Here is a 20,624-nt window from a genome sequence, read left to right as displayed (position 1 = left end):
GGATGAGGGATGGTTTGTTTATGATACAAAACGACCACAAATTCAGCTAGATATTATCATCAATTTAAGCAAGTTTTTGATGTATATTTAAATTGCTGAAGTGATGAAATGTGTAAAATGCTTACCATTCCTCTGTTGGTGATTTTGGTGGTTTGATAGCAGTATGCTTGTGGCCTTGAATGTGAAATGTACAGACATGTAACTGAAATTAGCCTTGAAGCAGCTTCTCACCCCCGCCCCCTGTCAAACTTTTAAATGTTTTTCAGTGATGGTCTATATTTTCAGACAGTAAGTCCCAATGTACTCGTGTAAAGAATAATATGGCAGGCCTTATGATTGTTACACAGGCAGTTAATTTCTGATGGCGAAAGTATAATTACTGTTTGCCAGCTGATCTATTCACCTGCCTATGCCGATACACTTTACTAATGTCAAGGCAACTATTGAAGTTCATATTACATGGTCTGACTGGTGCGATGTACTCTGCACAGTAGTGCACCAGTCAGACAGGGAGACCATGATCCCGTTCTGACTGAAGTATTATGTCTAAAGCTGTTAAAGCACACAGCACACCTCTCTAATACCAACAGAACAGCAGAGCACAGCCCCCACACAGTACAGCACCTAAGGTCTAAATGTCATATCATATATATTTTTCTTCCTTCTCAAACTCTTGTAACTTCTGTGCTGTAATGGTGTGTCTTGGCCAGGTCTCCCTTGAAGGAAAGAGTATCCATCTCAAGGGGATTTCCTGGCTAAATAAAGGTCAAATGAAAAATAAATAAATAAAACATACGTACCTGCACCTGGCCAGTAGCTTTCAATAAAAACATAACGGGCGAAGGTTTTATGAAGTGAGATTATCGTGCACAAGTAACAAGGGGCAGAAAACAGACCTGCTCAGTGTGCACTGCGGTAAAGGGCTTGGTTTGTGGGCGCAGTGCTAACAGAAGTGTGTTTGTGTTTTTGGGGTACAGGTGGCTGTGACAGGGGGACCCCTGGGCGGGGCCGGACCCATGAGGAGTTCTAGAAGATGTTGGCAGTCGGGGCGTCTCTGCTCTTCTTCACCATGTGGGTGAGAAGCGCCACCAGCCTCCCCCTCTCCTTCAGAATAGGTGAGTCCCTCCTCCTGACAGGAAGCCACACTGCAAAAAACTCAAATTAACAAACATTTTAGCCTTAAAATCGCATTCATTTTACTTTCTGCCTAAATAAGATGAGAATATTAGCAAAGAGGTGAGACGGTTTGACGGGTTCACTTGTCAAGCAAACCTCATCTCAAGATTTGCCAGTGGAATAAGAAGATTTCACTTGCCAATCAAACATTAACTTGAAACAAGCTGATATGTTCTACTTCAGAGAAAAAAAAAATCTTGAGTTTAATTACAAGACTAAAATGCTTGTTCATGCTTTTTGCAGTGCATGGGGTTAGTTTCCTCCCAGTAGAACCAGTAGGCTCTCCCCATAGCAAACAAGGGGTAGGTCTCTCCTGAGAACATGTTCTTCTGACACAATGGCAGAGCAGTTCACTGAATGGCATCAAGTAGTTATGGAATTGTGGTGGGTATACATAGGGAGTGTGTTGTGAATATCCTATTTGAGACCTGATCTGTCTTGTTATGCAACATACAGTAAGAGAAATACTCAGTCTACAATATGTACGTGAGACTCATTTTCTGCCAACCGGTAAATACAGTAATAGTCTGTACAAATGGGAAATATATATATTTTCTCCAGTTACAGATGTCAAATGAAGATGATATGGGGGCGGCCTGTAGCGTAGTGGTTAAGGTAATTGACTGGGACCCGCAAGGTCGATCCCCGGTGTAGCCACAATAAGATCTGCACAGCCGTTTGGCCCTTGAGCAAGGCCCTTAACCCTGCATTGCTCCAGGGGAGGATTGTCTCCTGCTTAGTCTGTACGTCGCTCTGGATAAGAGTGTCTGCCAAATGCCAATAATGTAATGTAATGTAATGTAATGATATTATTCTTCCAATTAAGAGCAAAACTAAACCAAAGCTGTATTAAACTGTGCCCTGCTTGACCTGAGTTCGTTGGGACTAAATACTGAGTTGTTTTCACAAAAAATGGAGATGAAATGCAGGGGGTGAAAGGGCCTGTCTTCATGTGTTGGTGCTTTAGGGTATTTTGGTGTGGAGGCTGGTGCGGCCAGATCCTATGTGACAATGGTGATGGTGACATTAGGAGCTTAGCCCATGGTGGCTTATCTGTCATGCAGTTCCTACAGCGGCAGCAGCGATATCGATCTCCTCTCAGAAAGGCTTATTAAAAAGCGCACTTGGTTATGGGTGAGCGTGGAACAGATAAGATGTCAGGAGTTTGATTTGGAGAAAACCGCATGGAGCATTGGCAGATCAGTCATCGGGCCCTCAGAGTTTCACAGCTCTGCCGTCCAGTAGCTTCCGTTAGCGTCGCAGACGTGAGCGAGCGGATCACACCTCCCGATATTTCCTGGGTAATTATCACACCCCATTCTCGCCCCTCTCTCCCCACGCCTCACGTCTAATGTGTCTCCTGCTGGTGGTTTTCTCACAGTGACGCTCAATTAGGTTGCCTGGAACAGCCCTGCTCTTGTGTTAAGCAAGTAGCACTGAAGCCAGTCGCAGAAAATGCCTGCATTAGCAGCAAAACTGTTACTGTAATGGCCTAGCTACACGTATGTCTCACACGTGCGCACACACACACACACGCACACGCACACACACACTCCCACACACACACACACAGGTTCACTGTGAGGTGTCCTTGAACACTGTATGAAGTCTCACAGTGAAGTGTGAACCATGCAGGTGAACATCTATTGAATTCTCACCGTTGAAGAAGACATGCTGAAGTTTGGCAGAGCCTGATGCGGACCTCTCAGAGTCTGTGCTATGCTCCATCAGCAAGGTTACAGCAACTTGTGCCAGTGTTTCTCGCACAGTTTGGGGAGCTGGCCAATGCATTATTTATGAGCATTTGACATTTGACTTTGCGTCGTCTCATTTGTTTGACATACAGTACAGTACCGGAGCAGTAATGAGGGAGGGTGAGAGAGATCAGGGTTGTGTTGTTATTCTGGGCCCCGCTATCCCACAGGGCACTGCACTGACTCTGGAACAGTGTCTCAGGAGCTGCTAGTCTCCCCTAAATGCTTTGTTTCTAGTGCTATCTCCCCCCGTGAACACATCCTGCATGTCCTCAATAATCAAATATATGAAAATGATGCACACACAGTATATCCCTTTCATATATACATATAGGTATGGGTGTTTAATAGATGATTAATCTTGATGATTAAAATGAGGAAGATCATAGGAGAATCTCAGATTCATTTTCTTTATGGTTTTATGAGGTTTTTAAATAGATTTACCATCTGATTACATTCATACCTTCTGCTATGCAACGCTGCACCCTACCTTGAAATGCCCCAGCGGTGAAAGATGGAGAGAAGATTGATGTGAGATGTGTGTGTGTGATTGCATTATCCTTCACCCTCTTGAGCAATATGAAGAGTGTCAAAATACTGGATGAAAGACGTCCATGTTTTCATTCATTCTGCTGCAGGGTCCCCATGGGTAAAAGTGGTTGTGTAATAAATATTATATCTGTGTGTGTGTGTCTGCCTGTGTGTGCATGTGTGTACTCTATGTACATGTGTGTGTGGTGTGTTTGTGTCTGTGTGTGTGTGTGTTGTGTGTGTGTTTGTTTTGCGTGTGTTACTGGGTGGGGAGCCTGGAGGGGTTACACAGGAAGGCAGTGTCAGTGGATTAGCAGCCAAATTGCTGACATCTCTTGAACAGATGTTACATGGTTTACACTTATCACTAAGCATTTAGACTATGAGGCTGACTTGGGTAGAAGCAGACAACATGATGTTGGATACAATAGAAGAGTGCGCTGATGTACAGTATATTTGATTAACTTTTCATAGTCCTAATTGATGGTAGTTTGTGGTCTCTATGTGGTGAGCACATAGAGAGCCTTGATCTGCTGTTTTTCAGAGGCTAGCATTGCTTCTGCACTGGCTAATATTGCTTATGCGCATGTTAATGTTGCTTATTAGCTTGCACATTTCCATGACCTTTGAGAACCGGGCTTTGTTTCGGCATTTCCATACAAAATGTCTTATTTGTAAGTAAGAGGCAAATGTTTGACTTTGAAATATAAACTCTCAAAAGTAAAGTGAAAGCAAACCTAGTTATTACTCCAAAGGGCCATAATGAAGAGGGCCCGCCACATGTGATTGTTAAAATCCCAGTCTGTGGTGAAGAGGAATGAATGTGTCTGGAAGGCCTCAGGAGAAGATAAGGCCGGTTTCTGCTTTGGTTGGATGAGTTCCATCACAGACATGGGGAAATTGAGGTCTATCTGAATTTGCAGTACAGCTGGAGATATTGCAGGTGCGTATGCCTGTACTTCGCTCTGTGAATAATATTAACTAAAGAGCGCTGTGTGTTTCTATATCACCTGTATGCTCCCGATGCCATACTTGTGCTCCCTTGTGTCTTTGTCCTCTTTGAATTATTCATTCCTATCTGTCTGGAGCAAAGACTGAAACGGCGTGTTCTTAAGATGAAGAAATACATTACTGTACATTCTGGTCAGGCTGAAGGTGTCATTCAAAGTGGGGGGTTATGATTGTATGCATTTTCTGACAGGTTCTCTCTAAAGATGAACGCCCGGCCTGTTGAAATGTCTAAGGTGCAGGATGCTAGGCTGCAGTGAGGTGATTTATGCGGTGATTTATGCACCGTCTTACCCGCTATGGACAGGGCCTGCTGCCGTGTGCGACCTTCACTTCAGATGCACTCTGAACAACAGTGGCAGGTGACGGGTTCGATAGGGCCCTGTTCGTATTCACACAGTAGCTATACCTGTGCATTTGTGTTCTTACGTGCTTAACGTACAAGTGCGCCAACAAGTCATTTTGACGTGGAGCATACAGGGCGCATCCTCATGCAGCGACCGGCAGCAGGCTGTGGCTGAGCGTTGTTTGATGTTTGTTTTGTCGTGTTAACTTCGTAACTTATCACCTGGATAAGTAGTAGTACCGGCATGCGACTGTAAGCTTTAATCTACTGATATCGGGGTCGATCGGTGAACTGTAATGGAACTTTGGGCATTGCTTCTGTTGTGGATGGCGTTTCGGCTGGTTTGGAGTTTTGGCGACTCGTCTTCACTCCATTTAACGAGGATCCAGTACTCCAGGGAGTTTCTCCTATGCTGGAGTCACATTACTCATTTGCCATCGAACTTAAACTCGCCAATATGGGACTTAGCGTGGCCAGTCGGACAACAATATCAAGGATCGGGTTCGGCCCGTCGAACCAAGTCCAGGAAGCGGGGGCGCAGAGGAGGTGTTCAGTCACTCTCACGTATCCCTCTGCCATCAATCATCCTCTCGAATGTGCAGTCACTTCGGAATAAATCCGAAGAGCTACAGGCACAGGCTTGGTATTCCCACGAGTTCAGAGACTCCTGCATCTTGGCGCTTACGGAGACGTGGCTGTCCGACAGGGACACGGACAGTGACTTGGGACTATGTGGCTTCGGATCGCCTGTCCGGCTGGACAGGGACGCAACAACTACCGGCAAGTCCACTGGCGGGGGGGTGTGTCTCTACGTGAACGTGCGCTGGTGCAAATCGGTCAATGTTCGAGAGAAAATCTGCACGGCCGACGTTGAATTACTCACGGTGGCATTACGTCCTCACTACCTCCCACGTGAGTTTCCCCAGCTGTTCGTCTGGGGAAACATCTCTCAAGTAATCCACTCACTCCAAATGCGATCCCCTGATGCCCCGATCATTATTCTTGGGGATATGAACAATTGCTCTTTGTCTAAAACACTCAGAGACTTCCACCAGTACGTTACGTGCCCCACTAGACACATTAAAACACTGGACTTGTGTTATTGTTCAGTAAAAAATGCATTCAAGTCCATTCCCCTCCCACCTATAGGCTCATCTGATCACAATTGTGTACACCTCATCCCCTCATATCAAACTGCTCTTAAGAGGGGCAAGGTACAGACTGTATATATTAAGGACTGGTCAGAGGATGCTTGCCTGTCTCTTCAGGGGTGTCTGGACTGCACAGATTGGGATATGTTTAAGGACTCATGCTCTGATATTGATGAATTGACTGATGTTACCAGTAGTTGGGTGTCTTACTGTGAGGATATTGTTATTCCAACTAAGGCCTTGAAAGTATACCCCAACAGTAAACCGTGGGTTTCTAAGTCTCTCATGGGTCTTTTGCGTGAAAAGAAAAGAACCTTTAAGGAGGGTAACTTGCAGGTATTGCACAAACTTCAAAAAGATATAAAATGGGAAATCAGGGCAGGCAAACTTAAATATAAAGATAAATTAGAAACACAGCTCAAAATGAACAACCTGGGTTCAGCCTGGGATAGTATGAAGACTATTGTAGGGCTTAAGGAAAGGGGAAAGAGAAAGTTAGAATTTAACAACAAATCTGACTCAGTACTGGCAGAGGATCTCAACAGGTTCTATGTCAGATTTGACACACATGACTTCAGCAACAGACATTCTGAACTCAAGAGGAGTCTCCTGGCATCCCCCCCGTTTATCCCTAGTTTCAATGAGTATAGTGTTGTTAGGTGCTTTAAACACTGCAGACCGAAAAAAAGCCCTGGCCCGGATAACATCAGTGGCCGCACGCTAAAAGTGTGTGCCGAACAGTTAGGCCCTATCTTTCATCACATATTCAGTTTGTCACTCTTCCAGCAGAGGGTGCCATCTCTATGGAAGCAGTCTGTAGTAGTGCCTGTTGCCAAGGTCAGTCGCCCCCAAACCCTTAATGATTTCAGGCCGGTTGCCCTCACATCCCTTGTTGCAAAATCCTTTGAGAAGTTGATTAAAGCTGAGCTCCTAGTTAAGGTGGAACCCCTCTTGGATCCTTTTCAGTTCGCCTATAGGGCCAAGATGGGGGTGCAGCATGCTACCATCACTCTACTTAATCTTCTCTATAAACATCTGGAGAAGAGTGGGAATCATGCTAGGTTGCTCTTTGTTGATTTCTCCTCAGCATTTAATACCATCCAACCCCACCTGCTAACTGAGAAATTACTGAGCAACTTTAGCTTTGATCCAAGCCTGACTGGTTGGCTACTTGACTTCCTTACGCAGAGAGTTCAGAGGGTGAGGGTGAATAATGTGCTGTCCAGTGCTCTAACATCGTCCACCGGCTCACCTCAGGGGCGTGTCCTCTCCCCCCTGTTGTACATTCTGTATACCAATGACTGCCTTAGCCAACATGACAACAGGTACATTATAAAATTTGCAGATGACTCTGTAATCGTCAGTTTGGCCCTGTCATTGATGACTTTGTGTCCTGGTGTGAAGATACCTTTTTGCATCTTAACATCAGTAAAACTAAGGACATGTCTATAGACTTCAGACGCCTGCCCCCTGCTCCAGTGCATAGTGTAATCAAGGGGCAGGATGTTGATATGGTATCATGTTATAAGTATCTGGGCACCTTGATTGATGACCGGCTTAAGTTCGACTTGAACACCACTTCTGTGTGCAAGAGAGGACAACAAAGACTCTCTGCTGTCAGGAAACTTGCAAAGTTTCAGGTGGATAAAACATTGATGACACTGTTCTATAGAGCTTTTATTGAGTCTGTCCTGACATTCTCCATTATCTGCTGGTATGGAAACATCACTATCAAAGACAAGAATGCACTTTCTAAAATTGTGAATGTGGCCAATAAGATAGTGGGAGTGAAGTTCAATAGTCTTACTGAGTATTTCAACAAGCAGCAGTTTAACAAAGCCATGAATATCTATCAAGATACAAGTCATCCTCTGTATACAGAATACATGTTGTTGCCATCTGGCTTACGATTTAAAACAGAGGTACAAATATTCCTTTATCCCTCTTTCTATTCAAGCACTGAATGCACACAACAGAAGAAGATAGCCTTGTCCACTTAATGACCCCCATACCCCAATCCACTACCTCTTTTTATATCTACCTTATATTTATTGAAACTGTATCTTGATTTTAAATGACTCAGTTTTTAATGCACTGCCAATATTTATCACAACTGAACTATTTATTATGCTTCTTGTGCAGAATCTGTCTGTCTGTCTGTATTGTGTTATGCCTATTGTTGTGTGGTATGTGTGTGGTCCTGCTGCAAACAAATTGCCCATTTGGGACAAAGAATGAACTGAACTGAACTGAACAGTGCATCAAGCTCTCAGACAGACAGGGAAGAACTGGGTCCTGAATGTGGGCTTTTCCCCTGCCTCCCTCATCCTGATAAAAGTCAGTTTATGTGTGTGTGAGTGAGAGAGAAAATGTGTGTGAATGTGTGTGTGACTGCGAGTGTGTGTGTTTCTCCACTCTGCAGAGATTATCCTTTGTGTGAACACAACCTGTCTCTGAAAGGGCAGAATCTTCCAGTGTGTTAATAAAGAGTCCATAAGAGTAGGATTCTGGGACTGCGATTTGTACTCTAATTAGGGAGTTTAATGTTTCCTCTTCATCTGCGGCTCTGTAATTGTCCTCTCCCTGCAGCAGGGCTGAGTCTCTGAGTGGCTGCAGATACTTACCTTTGTCTCTCTCACTGTCCTGTGGACAGCCAGTATGATGCAACGGCATTTAAAATGGCGGTAATCACATTGACAATTAGTTACCTTCATGCTCGTTATATCTGTTATATTCATGACAAACGGCCACTGCTGGACTGTTGAGCACAGGAGGAAATTCATCTCTCAGACTGTTGTGTAAAGTTCCTTAGGCCTTTATTTGCCGCTGTAACATTGAAAGCAGATATAAATAGCGGAAATATATCAGGGGGTGTGTGCACCTGCTGACTGTGCATGCAGAGTCTTATAATGACACAGGACAAAAGTACATTAAAGGCTATTTTAGGGTGCAGAGGATTCATGACAATTTGAGAGTTTTCCACAGGCGAGGGAGTTTTTGGTGGAGCTCCTGCTGGATCCCAGAAGCCTTTGCAGCGGGAGTCTTTTGTAGGGCACAGCTGCAGTGCTTCCGTCTTCCAAAACAACGCCTGCTGGTTTGTTGTGAAAAGTAGAACTGCTTTCCTCCATATCACTCTGAAACAAGAAACACTCGCCGGACAAATTAGTGTGAAAGTAGAAGCGGTCGCCCGCTGGATCGCTGTAAAACTAGCGGGTTAGGCGACAGTGGGGGAGCTGTGGTGGGGAGGGAGGAGGGGTGTACTTTCCTTTGTTGATGTAGTGATGCCACCCTCCTGTACTGCACAGCAGTGCATTCTGGGGAAAAACTCACAGCGGGGGTCATTACCCTTAACTACATCTCCTGGGAGAGGAGAGAAATGGAGAATGGACAGAACAGATGATGGGGTAGAGGAGTGTAGACACAGTGTGAGGACAGAACAGATGATGGGGTAGAGGAGTGTAGACAGACAGTGTGAGGACAGAACAGATGTTGTGGGTAGAGGAGTGCAGACAGACAGTGTGAGGACAGAACAGGTGATGTGGGTAGAGGAGTGTAGACAGACAGTGTGAGGACAGAACAGAGGAAGTGGAAAGTAGACAGACGGTGTGAGGACAGAACAGGTGATGTGGGTAGAGGAGTGTAGACACAGTGTGAGGACAGAACAGATGATGTGGGTAGAGGAGTGCAGACAGACAGTGTGAGGACAGAACAGGTGATGTGGGTAGAGGAGTGTAGACAGACAGTGTGAGGACAGAACAGAGGAAGTGGAAAGTAGACAGACAGTGTGAGGACAGAACAGGTGATGTGGGTAGAGGAGTGTAGACACAGTGTGAGGACAGAACAGATCATGGGGTAGAGGAGTGTAGACAGACAGTATGAGGACGGAACAGATGATGGGGGTACAGGAGAGTACACAGAGTGTGACCCTCAAACAGAGAGGGGCTAGAGAGAATCTTATCCAGCAGGTCTATATAGATATCATAATTACACCGTCCATCTCTGCTGTATAATGGCTTATTAATGACCAGAATTGAAAATGTGCTCATAAAATTTGATCTGTTATTTTATGTTTTGTAAAATGCTAAAAAGTATTCACTTTTCCCACCAAACAAATTTTTTAATCTAGTGCTATGCACTTCCTTTAGAAACAGTAGTTTCAGTGACTTTTTCTGCAGGAATTTGTGAATAATAATGTTGCTTTTAAGAGCAGTTTTATAGCTTGGAAGCAAATGATTGATGTGTATGTGTGGGTGTGCACATGTGTAAGCAATAGGAGAAGCTCAGGAAATTAATTTATTTCCGGTGAAAGCCTCAGTCCAGGGTGAACGTGTCTTTCCTGAAGCTCATCTCTAGTTTTAGTGTTCAGTATGCATACGAACGCATGGGTCTGTCCGTAACACTTAGAAAACATAGCTCTTTGGGAGGAGAGGAGATTTCAGTGGTGTAGTTATCTTGTGTGTTTGGGCATGTGGAGAACAGTTCTCCCTGGTATGGGCTGTGTTTGAGTGGAAGCACCGCTCTGTTACAGCGTCTGTTGTATTATTCACGAGGATACGCCGCAGAACAGCGCTCTGTCTGCACGCGGCGTCCAGCGTCCTCCGAGGTCCCAACCTTTAACTCTTTCACAGCCTCATGCCTCAGCTCTGTGCCAGAAACACACTCGGCTCTCCTATGGTACCAATGCGCGGCAAACAAGTGTCTCAACTTTAGTCTTTTTAACCTATTTAGCCTAATCTTAGTCTTAATAAGATCTTAATTTTATTCTCTCAAGTAGAAAATATGAGCTTGTTACTATATTTGCTTGACAAGTAAAAATCTCTTACAGCATCGACTGTTGTACCTCATTGGTGCTATGTCTTTAGAAACAAATCATTAAGGAGATCTTATTTCTATCTTAAGACTAAAATAGTTGTTGAGATTGACTCATTTTTTGTTTTTTGCAGTGCTTCCGTGTGTTGGCCGGTGACTCACTGAATGTCATAGCTTGCTGTGTGATTTTTCTTTTCTGTGAACAGGAAGCAGCAGAAATGTTGAAAATGACACACATACTCATCTGCTCCCACTCTCTGACACCAGTCATTTCCCCCCTGTAAAGTGTACTGTGGCCAGGTTTTGGAAAAGCAGTTTAAAGACCTCATTGCTTCTGACCATTTAATGCAGTTAAGGAGCAACCAGTTTTGAATTGCGATATCCAGATCTCACTGTTGTAGACATTTTTCCTTTGTTTTGCCGTCTGACTCAGTCTGACACTCGGAATCTAGTGGCTGTCAGTCCTGGGCTCTCCCCTGTGAGTCTGTGTGTTCTGAGGTGTCTATCATCATGCAGGATCAGGAAACTGTCCGCCCTCTGGAGATATACTGTGAAATTTGAGTGGAGACACCCATCAGTCAACCGATTCATCCACAAGCAGAACACGGAGAGCTTCTGAAACATTCGCTTCAGGCCAGTTCAGCCTGAAAGTCTGTCTGCCAGTTCAGCCTGAAAGTCTTGGTGAAATGACAGCTGCAATGCATTGATTTGCCTCATAAGTCACACCTGATAAAATGATAATGTTAAGTGTCTAAGTAAGTATGAGGCCTATAAGGCTCCAACAGCAGCTTTAGATAGACAGCATAATTGATATAAATCATTTGAAAATAAATTGCAGCCATTGTTTGTGACTTCTACGGTGTAAAAGAGTGATACGTGTGATATGTGAGTGACAATGTAAGCAGAAGAGACACACGGTCGTGCACAGCTGAGGCTGAATCTACAGTATAGGAGTGCACAGCTGAGGGTAATTGGTATCATACAACGGATAGGTCCGGTCCATTGTCTCTATTGGTTAGTTTGCGTTCCAGCCGTGCCAATATCCACGATATATGTATGGCTAAATGGAATGTTCACACGTTCTCCATGTTTGTCGATCACCGTTATCTACTTTGTAATCGAAATGAACGTAACTTAATGTTATCATCATCTCGCTAGTAGCCTACCAAAGGGAAATAAAATGAGTGAGTTGAAAGTGTCCTTTGATTTAGAAAATACAACATCCTCGGATCAAAATACCAGCAAGAGCAGCAAACCCCAGTGAAGCAAATGATGACTCATAATGACACTGAGTTATTTAAATAACTGCACGTTATCTGGCAGTGTCCCGATAAACATCTACAACAAAAACAAATTATTTGTGTGTGTCAGTGTCGTCTGGTGTAACGTAAACTAGCAAGCTAGCTAAGGTTAGTGCAGTGAGGATACGTTAGTACCGTTGCTACGATAGTGGAGTGGGGGATACATTATTGCTAGCTAACGTTCACTATACCGATGCTTAGCAACCAATAAACTACTGTTCAGGAAGAATGCATTTACCATAAACTATAGTTCCATTAAAAATACATTCATTTAAAGTAAAAATGTATTGTCTTTCTTTAGTGAAATTTTGAAAGATAAATGTGGTAACTGTTGTATAAAAGCGTTATGGAACTCGAACCTGTGGTATATCGTGGATATTGGCATAGCTTGGAGGTGTAACTTCGCTTCATGTCGGGCCTAAACACCCCACAAGCTATGCCATGATATACCACAGGATCGAGTTCCATAACGTTTAAATAAGCCCAGGTGTTGCTCATTGTTTTAATTAGGCATGGTTATAAAGACAGTTTATTATGCCTTTCACAGAGAAGACCTTCAGACTCACTGCCGCATAGTTAAGCCATCCAGACAACCAGATTCATAGTCTGTGAGCCTGCATCACTATTATACTTTGCACCCCAAGAAGGGCAATACACTGGCTGTCAGAAAGCTTTTTATTAAATCTAAATAATTCAGCTGTATCGGTGACATCATTAAAAGTGTGTCAGTGACATTATTAGGCATAACGGGGATATCATTTCAGGTGTGAAAGCGGCATCATTATTAACAAGCTCTCCATTGCTTCTGTGATTGGTCTCATTCCCATGGTAACGGGTTTGTAATAAGATGTTTTCATTATTATAGAACAGGTTCAGTAGAAGTTCAGTTGCTCTGGCTGCAGAAAAGTGAGAGAAATTAGCCGGCTAATAAGCTAACATGATTCTTTATTGCCTCAGATAATAACGTCACCCTCATCATGTAATTCATTGAAATATCTTACTTGGCTGTGATTGATATTTATGAGGCCGACACAGTTGAGAGGGAGAGATTTTCGGTAATTAAATCAGATGTGCTCGTTAAAGTGGCTCTGTAGAGTCCTTTTTGGGAGCCATTCCCATAGGAGAAGGGCAGTGTCTGCATGACTTCATTCCAATTGCTTATTTTTCTTTTCTTTGCTCCTGACCAGGAAAGCGAGGTCCACCATCTTTAAGGACATTTCAACTCTTTAAATGTTCCTTCTAGAAGCTAGAAGTAGAAGTAGAAGTTAGGAACTCTCAATCTTGTCTTTTTAGAAATATTTTTCCGGAAATGCTGTCAACCTGTGGATCCACCTCCCCCCATCTGCCACGCATCTGCCACGCATCGACCACATCTATATGTGGATGTGGATTTGTATTGACATTTGAAGGAGCCAAGGACAGTCCATTTGCCATTTCTTGATTTCCTGGTCTTTTATTTACTCACCTTTCTCTTGCCTATCCTGATGGGCGGAGCTAAGAGTAGAAAAACATTTAAAAAAATTATCGATTGGAATGTTTGGTTCTTAGGAGCAGTAAAATGACCTCATCTGCAGGTGCTGAATCCCAGGAGAAGAGCCATTCAGGCAGGTCTGTGATGCTACAGTTTGTGTCAGTGACCCCATATCCGAGTGACCCCATGTTTGAGTGATGGTGCGTGATTGACCGTGTTAGCGACTGGGTGAGTGACCATGTGTGTGAGAGTGACCATGTTCATGACAAATGTATACGAGTAGCCAGGGCTAGAACGGCTGTAAAGTAGTTAGCACACATCGCCTTCTATCTCGATCCAGCAAAAGGTTATTAGAGGTCAACACTGGTTAGTCTGGAAGAGGGTAAACACCAGTTCACCCTGAAAATGTAATGGGACAGTTGTAATTCCCCGGCAGGTGGTGTGTGAAGCCCTGATAACAGGGAAACAGCGGTTAGCTTTGTCTCCAGCGAGCCTGTAGAGGTAATGTGTGCTGCAGATAGTGGCCCTGCTGGCACTAGTCGTAAACCCCAGGACGTGATAGCACTCAGTCTGTGCAGTGGAGTGTATCAGTGTCGTTGTTGGGACAGGTATGTTCAGCTCCGCTGCAGACACTGGGAGGACAGGTATGTTATTATCGCTGTGCAGTCATGGATGGTATGGAGACAACAGACAGGTATGTCATCAGCGTGGGGTTTATGCTGTTAATCCTGTGCAGTCGTTTGTGTCATCACACGTGGTGTCCTTGGGGAGGGCTGTTATTTTTGGAAACCTGAGCGCCGTGGGGGCTGGGATGAACTGGGGGGGAGGGGGTTCAGGGTGGGCGGGTCTGGAACAGGTGATCAAAGAACCCCAAAACTGACCAGTCTCTCATGAGTCCCTAAAACTATGCTGTTGTAGCAGGTATTCACAAGCAGCAGTGTACACACACAATATGTCACAATATTTGCATGTGGTAGTAAGTGTACAGGTGATATTCTCATATGGCAGTGTGTATGTGTGAGATATTCACATGTGGCAGTGATTATACAGGTGATATTCACATGTGCTGTGTCAATGTGAGAGATATTTGCATGTGGCAGTGTGTATATGTGAGATATTTGTGCTTGGTACTCAGTAGTTTGCGGTAATGATAATATAAAACTACAAACATGGTATATCAGAAGACACAAACCCTTTTGAGGTACAATCTGATATTAAATGCTAATGTTATGGTTAAACGTTTTGAAATTATTATAGGAAAACCATGTGTTCTACACTAGAGGAAATGGAAACCCATTTCCCCAGCACAGTGTTGGGAGCAGTCTGCTTCAGAAGGTTCTGTGAGACATTAAACTGAGGTCTGGACTCCCTGCAGTCGTTTCAGATCCTTTGGCACTGTTTGATCAAATAAAGGTTGATATTAGTATTATTAAAATTTATTTAACCAGGTATGCTGTATTATCATTAGCTTTGTCATCCATTACATTAGTAGCTAATAGTTTGTATATATTCATGTGTTTCTGCTATTATCATATTTAATATTTTTTCTGCCTCAGTGTATTTTCAGTGTGTTGCAGGGATTTCCACTGCTGGATGTTGTTTCAGTGCACACTCAGACGATTAGCATGGTTTTATTTTTAACCAATGAAAGCAGTCCAGTGCAGCCCTCGGGGCCCTAAAAGCACATCTTTCCTTTTTATTTGCATAATTGCCTCAACATTTGCATAATTTCTGTAATTGTCACCAATGAGATTACCTCCTGGCTAGCAAGGAACTCCCCCGGCCATTGGTGGTGTGAAGACTGCTTCTTTGTTCACACCATAACCGAGTAAATCATCTTCCTCTTACTCTTACTATCTATACCACAGAGTGAAGAGAGCATGAGATCCAATAGGACACAAACTATAGCACTGCAGTGATCTGTAGTGTTTGGAGCTCTTCAGCAGTTCCTATTGAAGGATTTCACATCTCTTCTCCGGGAGGACAGACCCTCTCTCATTCGCCCTTACGCTCTGTGGATTCTCCCTCAGTTCTGCCCTTTAGTGGACCGAGAGTCACTTCTCAGCTGAACACTCATGGCTGGGCAGCTGCAAGGTCAGATGGTCGTGGTGTCCAAACGGTCAGAGACCCAGGCGTTATCGGTGTTCATGAGCCTGCACCTCAGGTCCCGTTGCCAAATTTGCTGTGGCTTGTGGAGGGAAGAAGGAAGGGAGCGAGGGAGGGGAGGAAGACGTGTGAATGGTTGAGCTTCATAATGGGTTTACGTTGGGGAAGCCTGCAGAGACTTCCTCTGGAGAGAAGAGTCTTTTTGGCAAAGGCAACAGGACACCATTTACTGTTAGCACCAGTCAGTGTGAACTGCACGGTAGGGCTGTGTCATGAAGGCACACTCTATGGCTACAGACAGCAGACACAATAATAGAGCTAGAGAGGACACCTGCCTTTAAGCAGCTTGCTGTTTAAATGTCTTCTCAATTACACTGCGGCCCCTACAGCACAGACCCTTTCTGCACTTCAACCTCCCATTTCACTGCATTCCTCTAAAATTTGCATTGTTCTCAAGAAATCATTTCATACCCATGCACTCTTAGACACTCACTCACAGGCCTGTCTGAAATTCAGTGAGATTTCTCTGCCTTTATGAAAAGAAAGTTCAAAAGAAGCTGTTTTGCTCGTGGCGGTACAGAGCGAGGCAGAGGTGCTTATTGCCGTTCCTCCGAATGTTTGTGACTCGTGGAGTTTCTCCTTCCCCAAGGGTATGATTGAAGGGCAGCGAGCGATGAGGCAAGGCCCTCCCCTGAGCTTTCTCCTTGTTTGACTGACATTTACATCTACAGTTAATTGCCAACGTTGTATGTGGCAGCAATGATTAATGGAGCAATGGGATTTGAACTCTGTTGTCGTGTTTCATGGTTTGTTGTTTGTTGTGTGTGGTTTGTTAGCGGCATGAAATCTCTCGCTCTCTCTCTCCCTCACTCACTCTCTCGCTCTCTCCCTGGCTCTCTCCCCCACTCTCTCTCTCAGAAAGCACACTACAGAGTTTGTGCTTGAAAGATATCTGCTCTCCTTTCGTATACTTCTTCCCAGTCACCAGCATATGACTGATACTCATAATTAGAGTGACATATGAAGTATGAAGTCATTCTTTAAAATAGCTCCATTTTCCAATAAGCGATATTGGGTCATTGGGCTACTTTCATTGCGGTTGTGGTTTCTGTTGCAGGAGAAGAATAATAAACCCACTGGCAGGTCAGGCCCAGGCTCTTGAGAGACTATTACAGCAGCAAGCGGCACTCCTATCAAAAGCGAAAGCAATTGAATTGAGTTTTCTGTAATCCTCGATGGTGCTCTCCAGTGAAAAAGACAAAATATTTTGTGCTTATCTGCTGTCCTCCGTGTGCGGAATACATTCGCAATGAAGCAGAGCTTGGACCTGTAGTCCTTGTGAATGTGCTTGTATGTGTCTGTTTGTGTTCGTATGTGCATGTGTGTGTGGGTATGTGCATATGTGTGAAAGAGAGAGACTTTTCTTCCTCCACCACAGCCCCTCACTCGATAGTGTGTATAATACTATACTGTACAGTGTTTCTGCAAGAAATGTAAGGCTCAGGGGAAGGGGGGGGGGGGTGTTTGGGTGGCGGTGATGCAATAGTTACATCAAAGGGAGATAAAGTGGATGTTTCGAGAATGATACTTCCAGTAAACTGCTCCCTATTAAATAGAGCAGCGAAAGCTAAATATAAGCAAACTACATAGAGTTGAAGTCAAGGTATGTTTTTCATGGTTTAAATACATAGCTATATACTGAATATGATGGGATTTCAGTTGGTAAAAAGTAATGTTCTGCGTTTTTAGATCGCAGAGATAGGCTAAATTTCCGCCTCCCATAATGCTGTCCCTTTCTAATTAGAAAGACATCTTTAATGTTCCAAATAATGAATTCACATAATGGCAACACGAGGAAGAAGTCATGGGTGCATTTACAATGGAGGCAAATTGGGAGATAAAGAGGAAGTCCCGGTGAATGGCCTATGCTAGTGGATTTCATCATAGACAGCAACAACAACAACTTCATATAAGCAAATAAAGCATTAAATCAGTCTATAAACACAAAATTACAAGGCTCCAGATCATCCGCAAATGATCTCTAAGCAGCTTTTCATTACTTTAAAAAAATGTTTGTAGTTACAAGTGTACGGTCAGGTTTGTATACCACATGCAACAACAAAGATGACATTACCTATCCTAGAATGGCCAGTCTCACGGGACGTACCAACACATTCGCGTCCATGGGTTTTTTTTGCTTGACATCGGTTCGGCCACTGACTACACAAATGTGTCCTATTTTTAATACGTTAGAATCATGCCATTTAAGTCAGATTTTAAAAACTGCACAATATAATGAATATAGACATCCTGTCGGTAACCATTAGGATGGTCCAATTAAGGAAATTGAGTCACTATGAAAGGGAAAGCATTATGGGAGACTGAGTTTTAGTGATCTAAAAACGCAGAAAGGAACTTTTTCATGACTTGAAATCCCATCGTATTCATTGGAAATGCAAACATTTGGGCACCCCTAGTCAAAAAGACTTTCACAATATCTTGGTGAACAGAAGCAAACCGAACTGTAAATTTAAGCATGAGACCTTTCTGCAAATTCTAAAGCAAGATTGCTTTTTATTTTCACTTTCACTGTTTATAAATGATAAAAAATGGAAACAGCTGGGTGCAAAAGTTTGGTAATCCTTTTGTATTATTCTCTGTTACTTTTTAAAAAGATGATTACTCAGACCCAGACCCAGGTGATTTACTCATTAGGGCTTCAATGAGTCAGGTAAATATAATTCCAGGTCTGAACTTTTTATTCATATCCAACTGCTGTGGCTGTTCTGTCTGGTGTAAACAACCATGGGTTCCTCTCAACAGTTGTCCAAGGATGTTAGAAGATGGTTCATTTCCACAAAGAAGGAGAAGGCTACCAAAAAGCTCTGTCAGAAACATTATTCAAAAACGGAAGAAAAATGGAACAGTTAAAGTCAAGACACTTAGTCTGGAAGACTAAGGAAATGTTCAGATAGAATGGTCAGAGAGGAATGCTCAGAAGAACCCACACATCACTGCAAAAGAGCTTCAAAAAAGAGTAGCAGGCACAGGTCTAGCTGTTCAGAGGACAACAATACAACATACTTTAAACAACAAAGGCCTACATGGTAGAGTTGCCAGAAAGAAGCCTTTCCTATGACCGCAACTCAAAATTAAGCATCTGAAGTATGCAAAAGAAAATGTTAAAAAGCATGAAGCCTTTTGAATGTGTTTTGGACTGACAAATCTAAAATTGAACTTTTTGGATACCATCATAGAAGGTATCGTTTGGTAAAAAAAATTATAAAGCCTTTGTAAAGAAGAACAACTGTGAAGCATGGAGGTTGATCCATTATGCTTTGGGGTTGTGTGGCAGCTGGGGGCACCGGAAATATTGTGCGAGCGGACGGAAGAATTGATTCCACCAAATATCAAGAAATTCTAGAGGCTAATTTTCGAAGGTCAGTCTAGACATTGAACTTGAAGATAATTTGGGTAGATAACAATGATCTAAAGCATATCTCAAAATCAACCATGAAGTAACTCCAAGAAAGACAGATGAAGGTTTTGGAATGGCCCCCTCAGTCCCCATTGAAAATCTGTGCAGAGATCTTCGACATGTCATACATGTATAACCAAACTGCATGGCTTTGCTTTTGTCGGTAATAGATCGTTTACCCACCTGCAAAACACGTAATCAATGCATTCCCAAAAGACATTAAAATAGTTTTTTTAAACCATGCGCCAAATGGCATTTGATAAGAATATCAAAACATCACTTTGACACTGTGCATCGGGTGGACCCGTTGAAGCTCAAACAACTATGCCTCATATGCATTGGGTGGTTGGAAACTCATCCCCATTTATTGCTGCACATTTTTACAGAACTGATGACGGAAGTACCCCGTTAGTTTGTCTCGCTCCTGCAGCGTACTTGTCAGTTGCTGCACACAGTAACAATGGCAACCAGATTATTGATGAGAAATGTGATAATTGTATGCCCTTACCTTTTCCTGCTCGCAGTGGGGGCGAGAGGCTTGTAGTGGCGGGTCGCCACCACTGAATGAATGTAGTGGTAACACTACTGTAAGAGAACTCTCATCCTTTCAGTGTTTGTTTTTGTTTGTATTATCTTATATTTCTGTGTACATTTGTCTGTGCGGCAGTTCAATGTAGTTTCGCACTTGTGTTTTCATTCTGTCTGACCCTCTAGCAAAGGGTCCACTTGCAAAATTAATAAAAATCAATGTACATAGATTCCTTAGAAGACACAATCAGGTGACCATACAAGTTGCGTTGCTTTACTTTTCACCCAAGAAAGGCACATTTAATTTCAGTGAAGAATAGATATGCAAAAACACCAGATTGTTCATGAGTGCTTTTAGCCTTTGGCTTCAACCTTCAAATACCCCACTGTCCCTGCTCACCCCCCCACCCACATTTAGACTATAACTATTATAAGCACTCTTACTTTCTCACGCATTATTTAGCCCTGCTAATTGGCATCTGTGCAGTAATTTGAAGAGATTTGCATTCCTATGGGCGAAATGACAAGCTAATGTCTGTAATTTAAAATTTATTAAGTGTGCGGAATGATTCCCTGTGAGAAAAAAATGAATCAAGAACACACATGGAGAGACTCGCTTGACGAGCTACAGTACACCATTTGCCAGAATGGGAAAGATCACATTTGCAATCCAAGTATATTAAGGAATGCATCCACTCATGAAAGTGTAAAAGTCCAAGGGTAGGGTACAGGCTGTAATTACAGTCACACCATCACACATTACTGTTAACCTCCAGCAATACATCTGTCTCAGCTTGTCAAAGATATGCTAATGAGAAGATTATAATTATTGTATACAATAATTACAACAAAATAATAATAGCTTCCCCTGAGATACATGAGATATATTGACCTAACAGACTATATTGAACGAAATTAGTTCAATGAACTCATATATAATATCATAATCGTATATAGTATAATAT

General features: G+C 43.1%; 1 protein-coding gene across 2 annotated transcripts in view; it reads left to right on the top strand.

The window, feature by feature from the left end:
- The first annotated feature begins 998 nt into the window (after positions 1 to 998).
- Positions 999 to 20,624, top strand: part of grik4 (glutamate receptor, ionotropic, kainate 4) — a 92,273-nt gene continuing 72,647 nt past the window's right edge. The window contains exon 1 of one of the 2 annotated variants that reach the window (XM_061216766.1): positions 999 to 1,115. In XM_061216766.1, coding sequence (XP_061072750.1) covers positions 1,034 to 1,115 — 82 coding nt within the window. In that variant the 5' untranslated portion in view covers positions 999 to 1,033. Of the gene's footprint in view, positions 1,116 to 14,132; positions 14,242 to 20,624 lie in introns of those variants that run through there. The other variant, XM_061216767.1, reaches the window with a different exon arrangement.

Source organism: Conger conger, chromosome 13 (assembly GCF_963514075.1).
Source record: "Conger conger chromosome 13, fConCon1.1, whole genome shotgun sequence".
Taxonomy (NCBI): Eukaryota; Metazoa; Chordata; class Actinopteri; order Anguilliformes; family Congridae; genus Conger; species Conger conger.
The sequence above is the reverse complement of the archived record's forward strand: the minus strand, read 5'-3'. Positions and strand labels throughout refer to the sequence as shown.